Consider the following 24,984-nt stretch of genomic DNA (forward strand, 5'->3'; position numbering starts at 1 on the left):
AAAGACCGGTTGTGAGCTCTTCTAGTCAATTTATATGGTGGTTAAGCTCATCACGGTGAACCAATTACAAATGTAGTATTCGCATTCAGAAAACGTGCTAGGGTTGCTCTACCGGCGGTGAAATGTACCGGGAGATGAGCTCGGGATTATATATCGAGCATTCATATCGAGTATTCTCTTTCCTCGTAACTTGTTAGACCGGATTAATTAAAATCGATTATTTCTCGCGCGCAAATGATGAATAATTGCATAACTGAAGATGCGTAAACAAAAAAAGTTAACTTCCCTCGAAGTATCCTTCGTTCCTTTTAATAGCGCATGCACCCAGAGAAAAGATTTAGGTTAAGCAAATGAGATAGGTACGTTGAAATCATGTTTCTTTGAAACTACAAAATTTTTATTAAAATATTTGCTAGATTTGAAAAAATAGATATGAATTCTTCTAAAAATTCCAGTCTCAATCAAATAAAATCGAGAATTATTTGACGCCAGTACATGACTAACAATAATTAAGCTTTCAACCGACCATAACTGGCAACGTGTTTTTAACACGGAAAATTTATTGCGAAAAATATGACCTCAGCCAGGGTTTGAACCTGGACCTCCCTACACTCTACGCGTCTCACCAATTCGACCACTGAGGCATGTGATAATATTTATCGCAATAAGCAGTACTTATAACATCTTCGCGTTTATTTTTCAACTAGAACTGCGCACCGATACGGGTTGTCGGCTGTACACAGAACTATCGAAACGCGATTTTGAATTTTTCAATCAAATAAACCTGTGATTGAGGCAAAGAAATCATTTCTTTGAAATTGAATAAAAGTCTATTAAGGTCAAATTCAAACCAGGTTTGTTTTCTGGCTGTGTACGAAAATTAAATTTTGTTATTCAATAGATTACAATCAGCAAATTAGCTGTCGTAATGCAAGCCGAGAGCTGGTATTACGGAAACGAGAATCATGGTGTAATAATCGAATGATCCCAATTCGTCGTCATAAAATCTTCAGGTTGATTCCCAAATAGACGGACACGTTCGCTCGTGACTGCCGAGAGAGATCGCAAGAGTGAACGATGGCATTAAAACTTAAAAAGCGGTCGTCTTTATTTATCGCATCAGCCATTAAAGGGACACCCGCCGTGGATGGAGTCGAAGACAAAGCCGGTGTATCGGTAATTGGCTTAGCCGCAACACGATCGATGAGTCGTACCGTCGTCGTGCGGAGCAGCCAATAGAAGTTGAACCCAATTTGGCGGACCCCGGTAACTTTCCCTCGCACACCACGGCATCGGCGTTTCGGCAAATCCTCGTTTCGCTCGCGGAAACTTATTCCGCCGCGTCTAATTCCGACTAATTGCGAATTAATGGCATCCACCGCTGTCTCGAAAGTAAAATATTACGCCGACAGCTTTGATTTACTTTCGCCCGTTTAGTTAACTGCCTGTCAATTTTCTCAAATCATCTCGGCGACTTTTATCCCACCTCCCTTGGGACGACCTGCGCGTAAGACGCTCCCGTGCGAGACCCAAGAGTCCAATTTGTAAAATGAGAAAATTTATCTTCATACTTGAGGCATTCGAGGTATTCGAATTATGTTTGTTTCGAAGTGGAACGAAGCGCACAACTTCCGGGAGTGACACTCGGATGTATCGGTATTCTCGTTTCGGAACTTCACGTGGTACCGTGATGCAGCATGCAATTTCGCGAAAACGTATTTTGTGTATTTGCCGCGACTGTCCGCCGTTCGCCGATTTATCGATACCGTTGCAACAGCGACCGACGTCTCGCTTTAAATTGCCATAAAGCGACAATCAATTACAGTTACGTATCTCCGACGCTCGCGAGCGTCGGATTGCTCCGTTTTGGCATAATCGCCGGCGGTCGACGTTATTTATCGATAGATCGTATTTTACGGCTCAATAACTGCGCCCTCGCGCCACGCCGCGAATTTGCATGCGTATCGGATCGCTTGTCACGGGCATATCAGCGAGCGATAACCGAGCGGGCATATTCGAAGGGTCCGCGATTTTCGCGCGACGCCTCTCGCGATATTAATCAGTCCCGTCGAATCGATCTTCCCTCCTCTCTCTACCTTCCTCAGTAATTATTATTTTATACGGATCGCGCATATCTGACCGGATGGATTCCGTAAAATAATCACGATAATTGACCCAAATTATGGATGTCGGAATTATTTGCCGGTGTATTAGGTCACAGTTGGTCGATAACGCACTCGATACATTTTTAATCGCGTTTCATCCATCGCGCAAACCACTTGCTGCTATGTTTTTATTTAATTATTGCTGTCATGGATATAATCATCATCTAGCAATAATCTCTAACAGTACGACTCTCTTCGATTGCCATTTAGACAACGAGGTTAACTCCCGGATTAACCTTTTCGTAGAAAATCTCATTTTTAGCGAGCAACAATTATTCCTACGATTTATACTCCTTGTAAGAGCGCGAACGTTTTTTTAGAGTGCTTGTTGCTTTTCTCCCGGCGCATGTGTAATCCATTAGCTGCGAAGACATTAAAAAAACATATGGCTCTCTCAGCGATCTAAAAAAAGGAGCTAAAGCCTGATAGAAACAGTGTCGGTGCAAAACTACCATCTGCCACTTTCGAAGGAAGTCGCGAAGAAACGCCTTCCGGCGTATTTGCATCGTCGTTTCTCGTAAACGGCCACGAAAAAGAGTCGTGCGCAGCTTGAGCGAGATTATCCGCCTGCAATCTACGTAATAACACATTCGACACTTGAACTTTATCGGTCCTCATCGCCGGTGGATCGAGGTCAAGACTAAATCAAACGAGGAACAGAAAAAGTGTACTCGTCAAAAAACCACCGCGTTATACAGAAATCAAATTAACAAGTGATTACTTGCGTGTAATTGTTACTTGAAAGTTTAAGTAATGTCACGCCTAAAATACCTCAATAAATAATTTCAACCAAATGCCAATATATTTCTGAAATCGAAAACATGCGGGGCTTGTTAAAAGTCAGCATATTTATCGCGCTCCTGTAAAGATCAGAGGTTCATTGATAGATTAGCCCCTGGAAAGGTTAACGAGCTATTTTCCGTGTCTCCGGAGGGTAGCGGCGACAAGTAATCGATATCTTTTACAATCGGTTATTTAAACTCCGCCGCCCGTTTTCAATATGACTCGATAGGACGGCGATAGAGAGAGAGAGGGGGAATAAGAGGATCGCCGTTAAACGACTCTGCGGCGCACATGCGGTAGTCGAGGGATAATAATTCCGGTGGTCCCAATAGAGTGCTCGTTCACGCCCCGCGTATGGGAATTTTGACAGTATCGCGCCGCCGATCGGCAGGGTCTAACTTACCGGGAAAGTGGCCCTCTTTCGCTCGACGAACCGATGCGTGCGCGAAGTGACACGTGCCGGATCCATGGTAATAAATGGAGGTATATCTTCGGGGAGGTAAGCGCTAAGACGCGCGACTTGTTAATTTTCAGCGAGAAAAATAACTAGAAAACGTAAGCACTAACAATTGAATAGACCACTGGTGCGAGCACTTTGAGGGGAAAAATTTTGACAGGTGACATACGCTCTTTATATGACTAGACCGGGACCTGGGACCTTCCGCTTGCGCCTGGCAAGCGCGGCGTTTCGATGCCAAAAACCGAGGGGGAAACCGCTGAGGGCATTGTGGTGTACAAATTTGCGGCATTACTAGGCATTAGTTTGGGCATTAGGCCTTGCTGGGGCATTATAAAGATAAAATAAGATAAAATAACATAATAAGATAAAGTAATGCCCACTGGGCAATAGTGGGCATTGGTGTACAAGATTTTGGTCAGCGGTGTCTCCCTCGCCAAAAACCTTCCAAAATGGAAGAGGTCGTCCACAGGCTGAAGAAGAAGACTCGTATAAAAAGCGTACGTTACTCACAAGTGTGTTTATCTCGAAATGCTCTCCCTCAAAATACTCGGCCAAGTAGTCTACCCAATTTCTAGCGCTCATGTATTTGTGGGCCTGCACAGCTCGGTTGGAAGAGCATTTGCCCATCCACCACCCAGGGGACGCGCCCTCCCCCTGGAAAGTCCCCCTGGAAAGGGGTATGCGCGACAGGATACTCTCGGTGGTCGCCTTTTCCCTCCGAGAGGTGGCGTCCGAAAAAGACCAGCGGTGTCCGTGGTTGGATTTGAACTCGGATCTTTTCGTTCATTTGTTTGCTAAGCAGCGCACATTTCTCTGCGCCACGCTCGCCACACAAGTGCCAAGAGTTATAAGTGCCGATCTATATCCATCGGGACGAGGCGCGATCTATCATCCGCGAGCACGGCCCCGGCTCGTTCCCCTTCCTCTCTGACCTGCCTATCGCTCGCTCGTATTGTTTCTCGCGTGATTGCCTCCCAACGTCGGGCCGGCTAAGCGATACGATCTCCGACGACTTTTCCAAGTTCATCTCGCGGGTGTACATGCGCCGCGGGCGATCGATAATGCCAATTGAGACACGAAGCGAAACGGCTAATTGAATTTTTTTTTTTTTCAGGAAAATGGAAAGAAACAATCTTTATACGTTAGATTTCTTTCAAGTTTGAAATTCAATTTCTCAAGTTGCTAAGAATACCGGGTTAACGCGTTTAACCTTTCAATTATCCACCGGCTTATGTCAGTTACGCTCTACAATGACTATAGCGTCGCTATAAGTATCGTAGATACACCGTTCTAGGTAGAATAATAGGAGATATCATTTCTGATTAGATGTAATCGTTGCATCATGATGATCACCTGTCATTACAGTTTCAAATAAAGCGCAATTTTATCTTGAGATGTATGCAACGTTGATCCGCATGGCTGAGCAATCAGGAAGACACAATTGAACGATTTAAAATAATTACACGTGTGTTATCTTATGGAAAAGTATGGCCACGTCCGTCTCTCTAGAGAATCTCAATGGCGGCTGGGAAGGCGTGTCCAAATGGTCACTGTAGCGTCACGAAACGTGTGTAGTTGCCTCACATTCGACACTAATAGGCCGTTCAACTAAAACAGCGTCGAGATCAGAATCAGAAGACTTTTTTTTAATAATCGAATAGAATAACACCGCGGCCGCTAAAGTGATTCCAACTATACCGTGCACCGTGAGCGACATGTTAAGGCAGTTGGCAATGTTATGCCAACAAAAGGAAAGAGACGAACTCCAGGACGTTGTTCCAGAATTCCTTCCGGGCATACGAAGCGCGAGGCGATCCCAAGAGTTCGTTCCGAGTGCCATAACAGCCCAGCACCCGGGTTCTGACCCGGTAAGCACCCGGCGCGAACTCCGAGGATGGAATCGAGTTGGCCGGAGGCTCATCGTCGGGACAGGCGATCCTCAGCCGCCGCAATTTCGCGCATTCGCTCTGCCACGGATTTCCATCGCGCGCGACTCTGCGGACGGGGAATGGCGGGGGGGGGGGGGCCAGAAGGTTCAAACAGTGCCGCGACGGCGCTCGCGAGCGCGAGCTCGTACACACATACACGTTTACGCGTTGTACATGCGACTGCATTTACGCTGAATCCTATTTGCCTCGGCTAAAATCGCATCGGGGGGAATCCCGTGGCAGGAGTGCCTTGGGAATAGCCTCCGCGCGCGCAGTCATTTCACCCCGCTGCGCTTCCCTTCCGCTCGCCCGCCGCCCTCCCCGTTTGCTATCCAGCCTCCGCCGCCCCCTGGCTCTCCGCAATGGTGCATCGCCGCCGCCGTATGCAGATGCATCGTTAGCATTTTTACGCAAGGACGTCGCGCCGGCGGGCTTTTATCATTTCCTCGTTTTTCCTGCGCCGCACACCCCCTGTCGCGCCGGCAAGAGGTGATTTAACCCTTCGCGCCCCGGCAGCCATCCGCGGGGAGCGGATAATAATATCCGTGAGCTGCAAGTACCTAAAGTTTTGCCAATGTCGATTGCAACCGATCAACCCTCCGCTCTCTAAATATATCATTTCTGCCCATTGTATAATCATGAGAGGGGAAAAAGTTACGGAATACAGTTAAGTAGTACTCGTTACTGCACATCTGTGTGAACGAGAAAAGCACAGCTGACGAAAGTTCGTCAGCGAGGGCCATCATTTAAACACGAGCCTGGGGCTTTTTATTACGCGCGATCTAGAAAGTGACATCCGACCAGAATTCGTTCCGTTCACGGAACACAGCTGTGAACTGGAACAAAGAGCAACTAACTGCAGTTCATTATTATAGTTAGGATCGAGTAAAAAGCGTTCGCCTAACAGTTACGGTGCTATAGGTATGATCTACAAAAGCAATAACCGCGAGTCGTTGACCAAGCACGCGAAACGGGCTTGACGCGTGAAAAGACATGTGTCCGGCTATTTGCAGATTACGTTATATACGAGATTACGTATGCACGCTTATACCCCCTCGGACAGTGGACGGCAAGTTTTCCCAGTTACTTTAACGAGATACCGGGCTTTGCGCGACAATACGAGATATTAAAAATCTCATCTCGGCACGGTAAATCGGGCGCGAAAGCTCGCGCGATAGCTCGGAGCGTCGCGGAGGCTGCGGAGGAATCCCCGCATTAATCCTCATCGCTCGTCGCTTATCGGCCGCATTATTAAAATGCAAAGCGACGCAAGCCGCGGAGTGCGGCGATACAAATCGACGACAAAGGACCGCCGCGGGCGATGGGCGGCGCGGGGCGGGGGTGGGGGGGAGGGGGGAGGCGTGTCGCGAGGGAAAACCGCGCGAAATATTTTAATAAAGCTGTCCGCGATTATTGCCGCGCCATCCGCGCCCGCGCCGACATACCGCGAAACAATACGCGAGGAAACCTAACGAATTAAACACCTCGCAATTGGACGCAATTATTTGGTCTCGTTGAAAATGCAATCTGCCGGCGCATTACGGGGGATTATGCGAACGAGCGGTCGCTCGCACTTGACGTAGGACGCCGAATGCGCGATTCGCGCTTTATTTCGCTTTAGCCCGGTCGTACGCGCGCGTACGGATAATCCCGCGAGTCTTCTATGATTTAGCGATATCTCCCTGTTGCGCCGACTTTATTAATTCATCCAGTTATTTGCCGTATCCTCCTGTCCCCCCCTCCTCTCTCTCTCTCTCTCCCCCCATCCGCTTCTCTTTCATCCGTTATTCCAGTTATGCGCACGAATTTCACGAGTAGCGCACTGCGACTAGCGGTATTACGGGCTGCATCATTTATTCAGCAAACAGTCAGCGCTGGACGCGCGTCTGGCTGCGGAGAGATTTACCATGCAAAACAATCGAGTGCAGTTTTATAACGCCGCGCGGCGCGCATCCCCGCGAAGGAAGATTTTTCAATCTCGATACCCGATTGCGTATTCGCAGAATCTCGCAGGTCACTCAAACTGCTTATTATGTCTCACTTGTATAGTTGAGCTGCGCGAGAATCGCTCGTGCCCTGCCAGACGAGGGAGTGCACGCCGAGCACCCGCGGTTGGCGGCGGCCGACCGCGGAAATTTCTCAGCAAGCCGCGATCGGGATCCGCCCGCTTCGCGCGTGTAATTCACATGGCATGCGCTATCAGAAGTGATTTTGCTCGTTACACGCCGGCCAAGTCCCCGGCAAACGGTGGACAAACGGCTCGGGCGATCTCGGCGCGGCGTGCATATCGGATTGCATGCTCTCGGATGCGTGTATATCGCCCCCGCAAACGGCGGGATTAAAGTCGCGTATCGACCGGAGGGGAAGAGAGAGAGGGGGGGGGAGGGACGGCCGCGAGACGAGTAAGAAATCGAGCGGAGTAGCAGTCGTCCGGCTGGTCCGGATGCCCGCGGCTGGTCTGGTTCTAAGATTACGATCATAACGAAAAAGCTTCTCGCTCCTATTGGATGCCAGTCTTTCTCTCTTTCGCTCCTCCGCTCTCTCTCTCTCCCCGCCGCCGCCGTCCCTCCCGCGACCTCCTCCGCCGTCGCTCTATCGGCCCTCTTCTCCTTCGAGGCGTATGAGAACGTCCGGCGACGCGGCCGCACCGCCGTACAGCATTGCGCGCGTTGCGGCATGCATTATGGAACGAGCGAGCAACGATTCCGCCGGAAAAATTGCGGACACGCGAGACGGACGCGATCTGCAGTCCGACTATCTCCTCTCCGCCTTATCCATCCACGTGGAGCAGTGTTTCCCAATTTGTTACACGGCGACTGAATTCCTCGGGATACGTCACAGGGCTCGTAATTGCGTCGACTTCAAAGGACGGCCGGCAATTTTTTTTTTCTCATCCTCTAATGCCGCTTCCCGCGACTCTTGCACGCATCAGCTTTCATCAGTCCGCATGCATTACGTATCTGTGCTCGATCCGCGTGTATATTGCGAGAAAACGATAAAGCCGCCCAATCAAGTCGCAATAACTGACCGCCTGCCAAATTCGTATACCCGCGACATTGTCGACTCCGTATTTTATCTCGCTTTTGTACAACGATGCATACTCGACTTTAGATCGCCATACGTTTCCTTTCAGACACCGCGTCGTTCAAGTTTCGTAAAAAGGAAACGATATCAGAGCATCCGTATACAAGCTACAGGAAACGATGGAAATAGTAAAAATTGAATAAATAAAATGATACGAGACTATAGATTAAATTTTTTTCAGTTTTATTTTATTCGCCGTCCCGGGGAACACCATTTGGGAAACACTGACATAAAGATACCTACGTAGATACCGATCTATGCGTTACCCACCTAACCACTCTCGGTCGACCCTCGCGATACTCGTCGTGGAAGATTGCTTTCCTATATCCCGTCCTCCCCCGGTTACGACTGCTTTCCATTTTGTAAGAAACGTCGGGAGGTCTCTATAATGTAAACGTGATGTGCCCAGCGCTACCAATCACGATCGCATAAATATAAGCAGTCCATTTGTTGCAAAAGCGGATCCGCGTTCTTTGAAATGAGGACGAGCGAGAAATCGTGTCTTTCCTTATTAGAAATTTAAATATCGCGGATGCCACGGAATATTCAAATAATTAAGTTTACGTCTCAAGCTTTTATTATGTTAACTACGCGCGGTCCGTTAGTCAAATATTTTTTATAGTAATCGACAAAATATTAATTAAGGCGCGATAAAGCTGTCAGCATTGACCGGCGGTATACAATTTACATAATTATCAGTGTAAGTGTTTAATTATGTAACCTGGCATTTTTAATAATACAGAAAATTGATTGCGAAAAATATTGCCTCAGCCAGGGTTTGAACCTGGACCTCCTACACTCTAGGCGGGCGTCTCGCCAATTCGACCACCGAGGCATATGATAACACTTGTCGCAATAACAGTATAAAGATGTCGTCTACGTGTCTATAATATTTCGACTTTTTTTTGGCGAGACGTCCACCTAGAGGTCCAATAAATTGTCTGTATATTATTAAAAATGCCAGGTATGGTCAAGAAAACACTGACGTTATTAATTATCGCTTGAGACATTGAAGAATTCTTATTAGTTACATAATTATGATGCAATTGTCAATTAGACTGCTATCTATTTTATGATTTCAGCAATGTGTGATATTATATAATTATTACGAGAATTATAAGAGCGCGAATTCATCGCGTTTCTTTTATACCGTCGCTGGAACAGCTTTATCACAATATTCTTTGACTTCATAAAAATCTATCTGGTATAACGCGTTATAATCCCGCTGAGAAATTTAATAACGCCAGCATTACACGCTCCCACCGAAATAAAAATGGACAGGGGGGGGGAGCATTTGCGGTGTTCCTTTGACGCCTAACATGCAACGAAAAGCCGAGCGCAAAGTAGCTGCTGATAAATCTATGGAGGGGGATAACTGAGGAATAATGGCGGAGCGAAATGAATGTTTCGCGGCGTGGTCGGTAAAAATACGGTAAAAAAGCCTGTGCGACGCGACAAGCGGCGCTCTCCCCTTTCTCAGTTGATTCAGTCCGCTCGCACGAAAGAGATACGACGGGAAAGAGAGCGAGGGGGGAAAAAAAGAAGATGAAGAAGAAACGACGCACCTATCCCCTGGCCATACAGTAAAGAAGCAGACCAGAAACTGTCAACGGCTGCGTAACGCTGATGAAAGGGTGGATAGCGTGTAATCCCCGTCGCGTCCGGTCTCTCCGAGAGAGGACCCGCGTCCCCAAATGCGCGACTAACGACGTTTTAAATTAAAAGAGGAGAAAAAAAACGCGGTCGAAAATAACGCCGCGGCTTGGCACAGAATTCTCCTGGCCGTTCACGTGGAAATCGCGCGAACTAGATTACGCCCGGCCCGGAGGAGCTTTTCTCCCTTTGGCGTGCCATAAGCGCGTCGGCGTCCCTTTGAATGACGCCTTGTTATTCAAAGAACCATCACCGCCGGCACTCACGTCGCACATGCACACAGTATTAACTCCGAACTATTACGGCGGCGTTGGATCTAACCGCAGTGCGGACAGCTCATGATATATCCGGGGGAAGTTCGCGGATCTCGGCCTCGCAATCGCGGAATTAAACGGCGAGGCCGAAGCTACGTGATCGTCAGCGTTTCTTTTATTGAGTTCAGCGAAGATGATACGGATCGCGTTATCTACATCGATCTGATCTCGAGCGAGATCATCGCAACATAATTGGAAAATGATGGCTATTCATTTTGTTATTTGTAACATTGCATTTTCTCATTCGTCAAAATACCACGCGATTTCTTCACTTTCAACGAAAGAATGTGAATCGCCAGTGGATAATTAACAGTAAAAAGAATTGTTAGACGACATTAGGCTGGCGGATGGTTTATTAGTTTCATTCCGACGTTTCGACCATACGGGTTGTGGTCCTTTTCAAGGAATTTCATAATAAATTACAAACGGAGGGTTGGCATCAATCTCTGGGCGTCACTCGGAGAATTCTTCACTTTCTATGATCAAAGATTGAATGTGCTCTGTATGGAACGTACATATTAAATATGTTCATATTTTAAAGAGAGAGAAAGAGAACAGGAGAAGAGAGCCACTGTGTTAAATACAGTCTGATTATCCGAACGGAGACCACGTTTATTTTATAGCCGCGCAGATTCTCTTCGTCGCGACGAAGATGAACAGCATCGGGATGATGAGCACGTTATATGGGAACCACATTTTCACGGAAAAATTACATAAGGCAGTCGCCTCCGCGGGCGAGTCCTCGATGTACCGAGTGTCATGCAAAATGAGGAGAACGCGTAATGACAGGCTGCCGGCTTTAGTGGGCATGATTGATAACTATCCGATGCGCCGATCGAAACGGGAGAGCCATTACTTATCTCCCGAATGACTACCATTAAGCGCGTTCCATCGCCGATGTTGGCGTGCCAGGGCGGACTTTACAATATTCAAAGAGGGAACTCCACTCGATCAGTAGCACGGAAATAATTATTCTCGATTACTCTCGCCCCTTTTTCTCCCCCCCCCCCCCTCCCCCCGGCACTTTGCGTACACAAGCGGGATGTCGGCGTGGTTGATTTAAATATCAGTGAGCTTTAATGTGAATGCTCTACGCGGTAACTATTTCCATTTGCACCTCTTTGTGTGTCCAAACGATAGGAATCAACAGTACAGCAGTGTATCGACGTTCCTTTATTATAAAGTTTAATAATAAATTGCGATAAATGATAAATTTCGCGTCGGCGAGTCTCGTTTAAAAGATTATTTAACAGTGGCGAGTCTTTTATCGATTATTTTACGAAAGTGTAAATTTATGCGTAAAATAATATGAACGAGATCACTTGAATAAAACCATATCGTCTACATATTTCAAACGACTTTCGATCCGACGGAGATTAAATTTTCGTCACTACATTAAATCAATACGTTCAATGTTGAAGCTCCGAGAGCTGTAAGAAACGGCGGTTTTTGTACGATTTCCCATCAGGGATACCGGATACCTTTTTAGACACATGTAACGTGGATCATTATTTTTCCATGTCGCAAATACATTCGTTCGCAATGATGATGCGCAAGTGCACATCTGTACTTGAACACAGTCGGACGAGATGGCCAGGGAAGATTTGCTGGTGACCGCAAGAAATCAGATGTTACCCGATACCGTGTAAAAAGGTACTCACCTGAAGGTGGACTTGACCGTTGTTATCGACCCATCCGATGACCATGTCAGCTCCTGCTCCCGCGCCGCCGTCGACTTTCTCGACCTTCTCGACCTTCTCAACCTTCGTGAAACCGAGCCCGACGTAGCCGAGGGTCTTCACTTGGATCTCGAACGTAACGTCCTTCTCATTGGGCGTCCAGAGCACCAAGAAATTGTTATCCAGGACAGCACTGTGCTTCCACTCGACGGAGACGACACCGCTGACGAGCAGGAGGAGAAACGAGCCGACCGCAGTCTTCATCTTTCCGTGCGGTGCTGCTCAAAACATCTGAAACAGGAGTGACGCATACCTGAGGCGACTGTCTTATTTACGGAGGTAATTTATGCTACTTAGAGATGTAATCCGCTTAATGGATAAGGGACCGAGGAATAACGTTTATTCACATAATGTATCCCGCATATTACGAGGCACGATACTCCGAGTTTCTCCAAACGCGGAATTTCATAGAAAATTAAACGATTACAAATGACGTTCACTGCATCATTAATAATAACGCAAACTGAAATTGTGAAATATGATTTGCCGTTCGATAAAAATGACTTACTACTCGTTTAACGCTTTTACGTTGATGATGAAAAATTTAATAAATATTCGCAGAATATTGCTATAATTTTGCACCTTTAAACGCTCTCCGGAAATTGCGCGGTAATTGCAATAAAATGCTAAATGTAGAAGAAACAATGTACGTTCCAGTTGGTCGCATTTTTAAAGACAACAAAATCGTGGAGCTCTCAAACGGGAGTAATATTGAACATGCCGTCGATATTTTTCTTCGATATTGCGATGATCGTGTGTTCCGTATCACCGTTGTTGGCCGTTACGCAGCGGACGGTTTTCAAGATATCCGCCGTGTTTAAATCGCAAATGATCGTGTGCACGCCATGTGTGTACTTGTGCATGCGCGTCTTCCGCGGCGCTTGCTTTCCCACATAATTCGCACGATAGTCGTACGCATCGTATTTTATCGTCCTTAAGCGCTAGCAGTGCCAGTGGCCATTTACGCTTGCGCTCCACTTGAAATCGCTTCAACCTCTATACGGTCGACTTGGTTCTTTTTCACGAAAAAATACTGTGCATCGCGCCAAACAGGAAAATGCGATCGCTAAAATGAATCTTGTACAAAAGTATCAGCTGCCCCAAGTACTTTGTACAAAGGAAATTTCTGTTTAAGTGTAAATTTCATTGCATGTGTATACGATCTTAATTATTCAAGTATAAGAGGAGATCCAGATTGCTAAGCAGACTTGTCCAAACTAACTTTAATAATCACAGCGAGAGGAATTCGACTGGTTGCGACCGCTCAACGTGGATCGTCGAAACAAAGCTTACACATTTACATACGTAGTAGAGGAAAGTCCCCTATTACGAGATAAATTCCTAATATAAGATAGCGTGGCTGCTACTAAATTAATAGGCATCATCTGTTGGTTTTATCGTGAATTTATTGCCCCTGGAATGAAATCTGTTTAGTAGAAAATTCATTGTTAGATCGTGTAATCGTCGCAAAAAAAGATTTGTGATTGAATTTCGATGTTGGAAACCTGCTGTCTTATATTAGAAACCTAATAATGAGAACTTTCCTCTATATATGTACTCTACATTCATCAAGATCTTTACAGTCAGCAAAGTTCAAGATTACAATATATAACATATATGTATATGTACGATGTGTATAAAAGAACATATGATACTATTTCATAATCTAACACAATATTGTCATTGTTCGACTAATCTTTCAGTGCACGAAGCGAAATATTGTAATCATTGTGTACGAATTTCGCTTCAGGAGTGCGAAATGACCAAGGTAAATCTCGTAAATCTTTATGGAGAATTTTCGTGAGCGAAGAGCGTAGGTGTTAGAAGAAAATTAAAAAGAAGGGCCGTATCAAGAATATTACGACTCGCTTCAGCCGTCAACGGGGCAATGCTTATATCCATAGCGTGGAAACATATCCGACGAGTGAACTGACTGCCCCGTTTTCCCAAGCAGAAATACTCATAAATAACGATCAACGTCACGATTAATTTATCCTCACGCCGGCGCGGTGGTCGCTATAGCATTTTCAAGAATCCAACAGGGCGGGCTTAATGGACCGCCATTCAACGAAGACATTACCGCCGATTCCGCGGTAAAAATTGCTATTGACCTCTTTATCGGCGATAAAGCTTTGTTTCTTCGGGCATAACGACGGACACGAGGTGGAGCAACGAAGCTTCGAGGGGAAACGCGAGAAAATTAAGTTTCCGGCGGAATGAATCCGCGAACAAAGAGAATTTCTCGTTTTACCGTGCGCGTGTCTCGAAAAAGGGATGGGCCGGATTGAGGTCGGCCGGGATAGCCGCGCTACCGTTTATTTTGCATTTTCAGCAATCAGGCACGTCCCGCAGGGGGAGAGGAAAAAAAGTCAATTTGTACTTGCGGAGTAAGCGCTTCGCGCCGAGCACGGCACGAGTTAAGGGCGAGATTGCTGTAGAGGCAGCAACTACGAGCGCACACCACATCCTCGAGATCGCAGGTGTGGCTAAAATACGCACGCCGGAAATTTTTTGCGGGGAAATTTATTCGATTGAAAATATCGGAGAGAAACGCTATATTCGAACGTTTCAATAAATTGATAAAAACGGGAGATATTGGCGCATTGTTTGCGCGGATTGTGCAATACAGTTTCTGCCAGGCGACTAGTATTACTAATAAATTCCCGAATTGTTGAAATATATTTTAACAATGAATTTATTGGGACCAAAATTCGACGGCAGATTCAGTAAAAGTTCGGCAGTGCGTAATTATCGCGGCGAACGATCGAAATGATCATCTCGGATTAAAATGTAAACGGGGGGCGGGGCCCCGGCGATAAAGCCGAGGAGAATCCAAGTTCGCGCGGAATCGGTTTTTCTTCAAGCGCTACCGCAAACGCCCTGTTAATGTTTGTTACACAGCTTGTAGCTCACGCTGTACAACGCTTTTTCAACGCTTTTTTTGCGTGGCGACCGCGAGAGAGCGGAGATGAGCGAGCGCTGGTGCGCGCTTCATCGAGATCATCGATCAACCGGAGTGCGGCGATGAAAATACAGCATGCCGATCGCGTGCACCTGCGTATCGCGACACGCACGTGCGACCTGTGGGGCACGGGTGGTAAAGGGAGGGGAGCGGAGGTGGGCCGAACCACCCTCCCTCCGCCCCGACCATGGATCGACCGCGGATCTGCAAACGATCGTTTCAATTAACGGCGACAATGGCGCGGCGCATCGGCCGATGCGCCGCAAATAGTAAGCCAATCCGACGTGTACACGCGCGGAAATCATCGACGAGTTCGGCGCCAAACAGCAGCCGACGAACTGGTTTAATCCCTCGCGATCGCGCGGTCCGAACTGATGTTTACCGTGGCGGATATTTGCGACGTAATTGTGCAATGAGCTCAACAGGATTGCATTTTGCGCAAATGAATCTGCGCTACAAACAACATGGTTGCTCGATAATAAATATTTTTTAATCCTAATTTTTTTTATCACTCGCGACATATCGTAACCAGAACGCGCAATGAGTTGATAAAATGTGCCTCGCCTAAGGCCTGGTTTTTCCAACGTCGCCTAACAACAACCTAGATCCAACTTACCCTTTGTCTCTTTCTAACTATCCCCATAGGAAGAGAGCGAGTTGAACTAAGGTCAAAGTTGAGCAACGTTGGAAAAATCGGGCCTAGCAAGTGGATTCGAGACAATCTGTCGCTAACGACGATCATTTTTCCTGACGATTAAATTTTAGAAAGACAGCTCAAAAAATAGCAATGATGAAATAACGTTCGCGATGTTTATGGTTTGAAAAAAAAAGACGCAGCGTTCGAATTAGAAATCATGTGATTTAACAGGGGTCAAGGTGCGCGGCACTGCCGACAGCGTGCATCGCAATCGGCTTGATTTACGGTACTGGCGCAGTAACCGCGAAATTAAAACCGATCGATTCAATCAGCAATAACGGAATATGCGCGAGATACGCGTATCAGGAGCACGACGTTACGCGGAAATAATTGGACGGTTCGAACTTGCATACAAAGGAGAAGCGCCGGCTAATTCTGCCGATTAACAAACCCGATGTATCGGCAATCGGATGCGTAACACGAGCTTACGCGAATTCCAACTAAGCGACATGAATTAAACATTTCATCGCCGTTACAATTCGCTAATTTTAAGGGCAAGCCAGCGGATGACTTAGTTGGAAATTATGTTCATCAAGTTTTAGGAGGAAATCGGCTTGAAATCGGTAACGGATCAATTAATTTCACGAAAGTTCAAATAAAATTTATTTGCACCGCTATCCGCAGCGCGGAAAAAACCGCGAATCTTTGTGTAATAATTTTGAGGACACTTGACTTTTTAATTGCCTGGATAATTATATTATTTTAATGGATATTATTAACTATATTGTAAGCCTGCATCATAATTGCATATTATATTCGTAATATTCTGCCTGATATTATAGAAAATATTCAGAAATAAATTTCAAATAAGAATTAAAAATTAAAATGTTATTACAGATATACAACTATATACGTGTGCAATTTAATTACCCAATTATTAACCATCAAATGTTATTAACTGATATTAAAAAATTGAATTAAAATTAATTTTTATTGCAATAGAATTAGGGTAAAAACTGTTTTTCAATATCAGCTTCGCTGTTACCTCAATAACCGCCAGTTAAGAAAATGTCGCTGCAGAATAGCTCGCGTTTATTTTCATCACACAACACCGTAAATCTACGGCATGGCCCATTGTTGTAGTACAAGTACATTATTCTCTATTGTAAGTTTTAATCGTCAAGCACTATATTGATTAATTAAAAAAATTTAATTAAAATTTGTTATTAGACTAAAGTTGTTCTTAAAATCTGTTTTTATTGGAACAGCTAATACAATTATGGGAAAAATTGTTTTTCAACAAAAGTTTCGCTGCTGCTCCATCAACCGCCAGTCAAGTGTTGCTGCAGATTAGCTCGCGTTCATTTCCACCATGGAGCACCATAAATCTACAGCGCGGCACATTGTCGTCGCGAAACTTCTCCTCTGTTTAATCCTCTTTGGTTCATCCAAGGATTTGTCGGCCGCCGTCAAACGATCGCCGGCCCGAAAACAATCGACGCAATTAACAGTAGCGGCGCGTGCGACGAAACGTCCCGTCGAGGTGATGCATCGGTCGCAGCAGCTGCCCGGGCCGCTTCAGCGCACCGGAGAAATGTCGACTCAAATTGAGAGGACACAACGGAGGCGAATCCGAAAGGGTGAACGCGGACACCATCCCGGTCGAAAGGGACATAGCGAAGGGAACGAGTGACGCGGCGCAACGCAGCTCGGAGAGGATGGAACTGCGCGCGGGTACGGTTTGATTTGCGGCGTGTCGTTCAGTCGATTGCTCTCCAATTGCGTCCTGGCACCGGCGGCATCACCCTGGCACGGTTTCCCCTATACGGGGTGCTCCGTTAAGATCGCATCGTGCTTAGAGACCGCGTTCTACGACAAACTGCGACAGATTTTCCACGACTTTCGAATCTACTATGAACTGCGTTCATTGAGATTTCGCCACTTCAGTTCGTGCGAAAAAGAAAAGTTTCCCCTGCGATTTTAACGCTTTCGAATATTCCTTGCACCGTAGATTTATATATAAATGTTCGTTTATGGTGCAAAAATGCATAACTGCAATTTAATTGTTTTGCAATGTGTCAAAACGGTACAGAGTTGAAGTACACTCACGCTACGTCAAATCTTTTTTTAAAGAAATGAAAAAAAATGTAAATAATTGATTGTTTCATATTGTCACTGTAGATGGACGACTCATATTGGTCCTGGAAAAATTGCATTCTCTTCGTTTCGAATTTTTGTTAAGAGATTCGAACTCGGTATTGTGAAACCGCCTTGTATACATACCGACGCCAGCGCAACGGGATGCGACGCCGCGCGAGGATGATAAACCATCCCCCTCGGTCGGTGCAAACTCCTCCCTAAGATAAATAAATCGAGGACCGCTTTCGCGAAAACGACGCGAATCGAAATGTTGGTCGCCCGATAAATCGACGTGTCGCGTGTACGGAGGCGTGAATGGGCGAGTTGGCAAATAATGAGCGCCCGACCGGGCGCGAGGACCCGTCGGGATCGAGGGTCTCTCGCGTGCACAAATTCACGTGGTGATAGCGCATACTATGCGTACATGTACGAGTACGATGATCGATCGAATTCGCTCTCTTCGTATTACGTTTCTTTCGCCTGAGAACGCGAAAAAGATCCCGTCTTTACTCAGCGCAGCGTTTGGTGAAAAACCAATGTGTATAATTTTGTGTCAAGTTGATTTATATCTTCCCTTATATTTATAACCCCATATTCCCTTGTATTTATGTTTCACAATCTTCTCTTCCAAAAAATTCTCTCTAACTTCCGAAAGTCGAATATAAAAATCTAGGAAACTGGTAAAAATTATCAAGAGATTCACTCACACGTTTGAGAAAAAAGAATTAATTGGCATCAGGAACTGAAAAACAGTAATTCTAAATTACTGAAGTCTCATCTACAATGTGCTCTCTGCGTCTAGAAACATTCTGTTTTGTAGCCAATGAATACGTTTAAGAATTTTGTGCAAGTTAATAAATTGCATAATCGTACATTGTTGACAAATTTATTAGCGTTTTGACTTGCTTATATAAAACCGAATGTTTCTAGACATCAAAGAGCACATTGTAGATTTAGGCGTCAAGCTTTAGAGCGCACATTTATCATTTCCATCTCTCTGTACACATCATGTGCTTTTCACATTTGTTAAAAGCCAGTTCTGGGAAAATTTAGCTTAAGAATTTCATTTTGAGACAACGGCGAGGGGAGGAGGGCGTACGTATGTGCCAAGCTAAATTATATTCTCACAAAACACCCCAGACATGCGAGCACAATTGCCGATCGGCGCATTTCCGTGTCGCGCGTCGTTACCCCGCGTTGATTTACTTGTTTACCGGCGCGCCGGCATATTGATTTATCCGAAAGAAAGCGCATCGCACCGTCCCCGAAGTCGTCGGTGTATGTAAAAACGGCGGCCGCGATGTATGCGGCAGCGCCGGGGAACAAATAAAGCACGATATCGCCGACAAATGTCAAAAGCAAAACTTGGATTCGCAAGCGGGGGTATATGTATGTAGGTAGAATTTCACATAAATTTCAACGCGCCCGAATCTCCAGCTCAGTCTACTGCTATTGGAAATATCGTTCCGCCGACGTATTTACGCGATCAATAAGTGTCTTCAAACATTGTATATCTATACACGAACATCCCCAACGCCTGCAAGATCAAATGAGATTTTTTTCTTATTTTTAACAAACGCGATTAAGGGGATCCTAAAGCCGTCTGTTTTACCGACAGTCTTTGTTAGAAGTAATATTTTAATTGGCTTTATAGAAATGCAAAACTCTTTCACGGAATTAAAGTACGCAACAAAATCTAGACTATGCTGCTCGACTTTATATCAAAATTGTCGTCAAGTGAAAAAAAAATTAAAAATTTTTGTTACACTTGACGACAATTTGCTTGATACAAGAATTCTACAATAAATACATACAAAATGAAACCAGTATACTCTGGGGACAACATATAAGAACAATATCGTGCAGTTCGAAATAAGATTAATAGCCTAGAAAAAATTATTACTTCTAATAAACGCAAGTCCAGAAATCCAAGTCTAGAAGAAGAGAAAAAGAGCAGTATGGCGTGTAGAAATAGTTGCGGGCTTTTTCGAGAGAGATCGCTGCCAAACATCTGTCAGATCATCTGTAAAGCCATGGTGTTGACGATGCTAAAATTCGATCGAAAATCTCGGTCTGAGCAATGTGTAGCTAATAAAAATGCTGCTTTTTCGTAAAAGTGGCAAATTGATTGGCTATAAATTTCTCGGACCGAATAGAACTTGGAATTAAAAATGTCGATATAATTGACGTTTTTAATTCCGTCTCCTATCTTAGCGACACTGAAAACGGACTAAACATATCGCACGCAGAATCGTTTTTTTTACCATCAGCAATTTGTTTTACAATTAGCACGCTTGACGCTAAAAAAAGTATCGATATTTGCGAAATTCTATACCGGGTAATGGCGAACGGGTCACCGAATTTAAGTATTTCAACACATCATACTGTTTTAAGCGGCGAGCGAGGTCGACGAACTAATATCGAGCGCGTCCTCGAGTATGCACACGACTGCATCTCATCCATCAGACTGACATCGGTCCTCTTCAGATGTCGGAGGGAAAAAAAAAGCGAGAAAGGAAGGATATACAAGCCGACATAGCAGGCACCGAACGTACCAATTAACGCCCGTAAAATCGTTCGATGTGGTGTGAAGATGTCTGGGACGCGATCCAAATTGCGTTATTATCGCGATCGGGCATCCGGAGTCGGAACACGTTACGGATGATGATCGAGCTGAACGACAAGCGGAGATGGCGGATTAATAGAATGAACGCGTCATTCGCGTGGAAATAACGGGATCACCGATCGCGAAGAGTCCCGACGCGTCTCAATATATCAGCGGCGATCCCATCATTTTGTTAATTGCCAAAAACTATTTGCGCGACAAAACGCTTATTACAGTCCGCCGCCGCGAACGCGCGCGAGTTTAATTATGCAACTTCGGCGGCGAGCGCAATTTGGTTGGGGCGTACGAGGGGATCTGAAATCTGAAAAAAATATACATCCGCTAAACTTAAAATATTACCGGCGGCGTACGTGCTTGTTCCCGGAGAATTGTTTTTCACGGAAAGATATATCCGTTTCACGAAATTACCAATTCAAATTTCCGCAACGTCAAGCTGACGAGAACGTACGCTGTTATATTTTCTCCTTTTCCTCGGATAACACATCTCATACGATGAGAATGAAGGATTAATTCCTAGCGTGGTCTGGTACGCGCGACACACTTCTTTTCTCGTTCGATTAGCTAACAAAAAATTCAACAATGTCCTTAAAGAAAAAAAAATAGAGAAAAACAATGGGCGGTCTTATCCGCGGTTGCGACAGCTACAAATGAGTGTACGTACGTGACTCTGCGTAAGACTGCTGGAACTTGGTGCGCCGTTTAATGCAACGGTGCCCTCGCTAATCGCGACCGTGCACGTTACTCTAACAACGCACGCAACGTCGGGAGGAGTTACGTGAGCGATATCGCGAAGCGCGCGACGAGCCGTCGAACGCATTAATGAAATGGGTTTTACCGTCCGGAGACACGAAAACCCCGGTGAATTCAGAAAAGGGGAGCTTTTTCTCAGTTTTAATCAATCTCCGCCGCAACTGGGACCGAGCTCTGATTACTCCGATGTTGATCAGCTGGCCGACTAGTTGGCCCAATTTTTTTCTTCCTATCTACATTTCATAATCTGCATTTCTATCTACTTGATTCGGCGCATGTGCGTTGCAACTCGCGCAAAAAGAATTTCGACCACCATAAATTATATCACAGTTGATTCATTTCTTTTTTTTTTCGACGAACATTATTCGCGGTAATGAAATTTTAATCCATTCCCGCTACGAACTTAAACTAAAATTCAACACGTCCGACTATCCGGATATCATAGGTAGAACTACCATTCAGAAAAATAAAGCAATTTCGCTAATCCGGATTTTCGACACGTTTCGGTACGGACCTTTGTATACTGGAAAAACCCTTTGATTTCCATGCATCGTTCTTTTTTTTATCGTGGACGATTTACAGAGTAAACTAGGAGAGAACAGAAACGAGTCACAAAACGCTTGCGATATTCCCATTAAAAAAGCATTTCTACAGCATTATCGTTTACGTCATGCATGAAGATTAATAGCTCTATGTGCGGTAAATGGAAAGTTAAGGATCAGAAACAAATAGATATCATACATCATAACCTACAGAATAACGAGGTCGCAATTCGAGATTAATCAGGAAATCCGCAATTCTGATTTTTATGTATGTATGTGCATACAAAAGTAGGCCACATTACGTTGTACATGTTAATTTCCTTTACAAAGATGTATTTGTCACGTCGCAAATTGACTTTCTTATACAAAATTTGGACAATTTTAGAATTGCAATCTGATTATCTTAATTAACTTAGATTCAAGTATTTCAAAAAGACTTTGATATAACCTTTTTGATCCTTTCGAATCATTCTGACCCTTCCAACCACTTTGTTTTTTCAGAGAAAAGTAAGTGAGTAAGTCATATGAAATCATGATGTAATAAACTACTCCGTTATCCAGTGAATAAGGAATAATTACGCTAATCTACCAAATGACGCTAAATTATGATCAACGATATCGTCATATTCACTTAATCGCTACAATTGTTTAAGAGCCTAATGAGGCTGAAGCGAATATACGAACGCTAGAATGGATCGATATTAATACGATGCTCAACGTCGTTACGCACAATGAATAATCCACCTAGCCATTCTAATTGCAAATGAGAGCGTATTCCGTGTATGATCGCTATAGCGATTTAGTGATTTAGTTGATGCAATGGTTTGTTAATTGTCTCTGAACACGTCATTGTATCGAACCAACGAGGTTCAAGCGAGTTACGTAAACAAAGTCGAAAACTTCCTTATTCATCGATTAATAATGGCGGCATAGTGCCATTCTGAATTTCCTCTATTAATACTTTAGTTTAATAATTACTCCTACGTTAATAAATTCTTTCATTTACGAAGTATTCGATAAAGTTGTTACATTATTTTGTAAAATAAATACAAGAAATTCACAAATCAACGAAGAATTCTCTTTAATATATATATAATTTAATTAAAAATTAAGAAAAATAGCCACAGTAAAAACTTTTCCATTAAATTTGAGAATTCTATGTATATATTATATAATAATATATTTATTTATATATAATTTTATTTTATAAATTTTACCTAAAATGTTAACTTGATATTTTCAATTATATAAATTAAGTAGTTTTGAGTGGCAAGTGTGGCGCGGAGATTTCTCGCTGCTTAGTAAACAAATGAACGAAAAGATCCGAGTTCAAATCCACGGACACCGCTGGTTGTTTTCGGAATCTCCCGAAGAGAAGTGGCAACCACCGCGAGAGTATTTTGCCACACATACCCCTTTAGGGGTAAAGCCCTCCAGATGGGAGGTTTTCTTCGGCAAGGTTAGCAGCCTACCGAAGATGAAGTAAAACCAAATGCTCAAAGTACCAGAACGAGAACTGGATAAAACAGACTTTAAGCCTAATACACGAGGAAGAAGAAGAAGGAGTAGTTTTGTACATAAATTCTAATAAAAAAAAGATTTGATCGGATTACTAGTAAATTTGATGTAATTCTTGATGACTATCAAATTCTCGTTAATATGAAACGGTGTTACTTAAGAGAATGACGAAATCATTGAGTATATCGACTGCGAGAGAAAATGTGTATTATTTGGCGACAAGTCAATGCGGTTACTGCAATATTCCATCATTAATTGCGGCGGAACACGTAACATTATCGAGTGAAATGAGTTGATCGAAGAAAGCCGGATGGCGATATCATTATAAAATATTTTAGCTACGTCGAGGTATGTATAAATACATACCATTGACGGGAAATCAGATAGGAATGTTAAAAACGTCGCGCAATTGTATTCATTAGCGCGCATTTAATTGCCGCCTATGTGATATTTAAATCATTTTCCCAATCGGGATTGCCGTCAAACTCGTTAAAATACCATCGATTCATTGTCGATGCTGATCGAGTAATTTTTCTATCATTATAGTTCCATTTTCTCCATCGCTTTTGCAAAGCTTCATTAAATCATAATTTATTTGCTGGAATCGAAAAATAATATTTTATATTAATTAATTATAATTTTAACTTTATTATATTATTTTAAATTTTATCAATACTTATAATTTAATACGACCCTTTCCATACGGTTTTATACAAATTTTAACATATTGTTAGATAAAATTACATTTAATATGTCTAAAAAAATTCCAATATTTTAAAAATAACTTTTAAATGAATAACAAATTATCTACATATTTACGTAATACAAGTTCTTTTCTTTAAAACTTCTCGAAAACTTTCAAATGTCTGACAATTTAATGCAAATTTGTTCTTAAAAGAAGCAGAAAAATAATAAACAAGACTCTTGTGTGATTCGCGCTGTTCGCAGTTTCCTCTTTTAAAAATGGCCATACCGAATAAGTTCGCGAAATCGCGGTATTCATAATGCACTAAGTGTAAAGTTTGTATCGAAGCCGCGAGTTGCCTCGCGAGGCGAGCGACTCTGTGAGAACGGTGCGCGGAAAGATAAACTTCGGAAGTTAAAAGTAACTCGGAGAAAGAAGGGGAAGGGATGTAGAAAACTGAGAATGAGAAAATGAATGCCGTTCTTGAGAGAAAGAGAGAGAGAGAGAGAGAGAATGGGAGAAATTTATCATACTCTAAGAGGACTCGCTTAAAACAAACAGAAAAATGCAATAGAAATAAAGTTGGCGAAAGAAAATATAATTGTTTATACAACTTAAAAAAATTGTATTTACACATACAGCCATTGACAAAATTGCGTGTAAAAGTAGCACACTTAGATTTGCGGTATAATGATCAGGAGGGCGCCCAATTTTGCCTATAGCTGTATATACTTAGGAAGTCCACTTGTAATCATGTTCTACTTATGTCCTATACGTTTCACTCCATGCTCCACTCGCCATACATTATTACGTCGTTGGCGGTATTTCTGAGGAAAACGCGACCGCGTAAGTTCCTTCTGTCACGCTTGCTCGCGATAGACTTGTTAATTACAATGCTCAGCCAATTAGCTTCTCGAAAAATGACGAGAGGACCACAATCCCGGTAGCGCCGATTAACGGGAGCTTGTCAAAAGTACGCGAAAGAGGGTCTCGGCGACC

At 44.0% G+C, this 24,984-nt stretch overlaps 1 protein-coding gene and 1 non-coding gene across 2 annotated transcripts in view; both read right to left on the reverse strand.

Moving 5' to 3' along the window:
* LOC105568986 (MOXD1 homolog 2) overlaps positions 1 to 24,984 on the reverse strand; it is a 211,739-nt gene that overhangs the window by 85,799 nt on the left and 100,956 nt on the right. Inside the window, exon 2 of the mRNA XM_012025097.1 lies at positions 12,049 to 12,357. Coding sequence (XP_011880487.1) covers positions 12,049 to 12,330 — 282 coding nt within the window. The 5' untranslated portion in view covers positions 12,331 to 12,357. The remainder of the gene's footprint in view (positions 1 to 12,048; positions 12,358 to 24,984) is intronic.
* On the reverse strand, positions 9,184 to 9,255 carry Trnas-aga. Its single transcript has one exon. It is a non-coding gene; the product is annotated as a tRNA-Ser (tRNA).

Source organism: Vollenhovia emeryi, unplaced genomic scaffold (assembly GCF_000949405.1).
Source record: "Vollenhovia emeryi isolate VEMERY1.0 unplaced genomic scaffold, V.emery_V1.0 DF939126.1, whole genome shotgun sequence".
In the NCBI taxonomy this organism is placed as follows: domain Eukaryota; kingdom Metazoa; phylum Arthropoda; class Insecta; order Hymenoptera; family Formicidae; genus Vollenhovia; species Vollenhovia emeryi.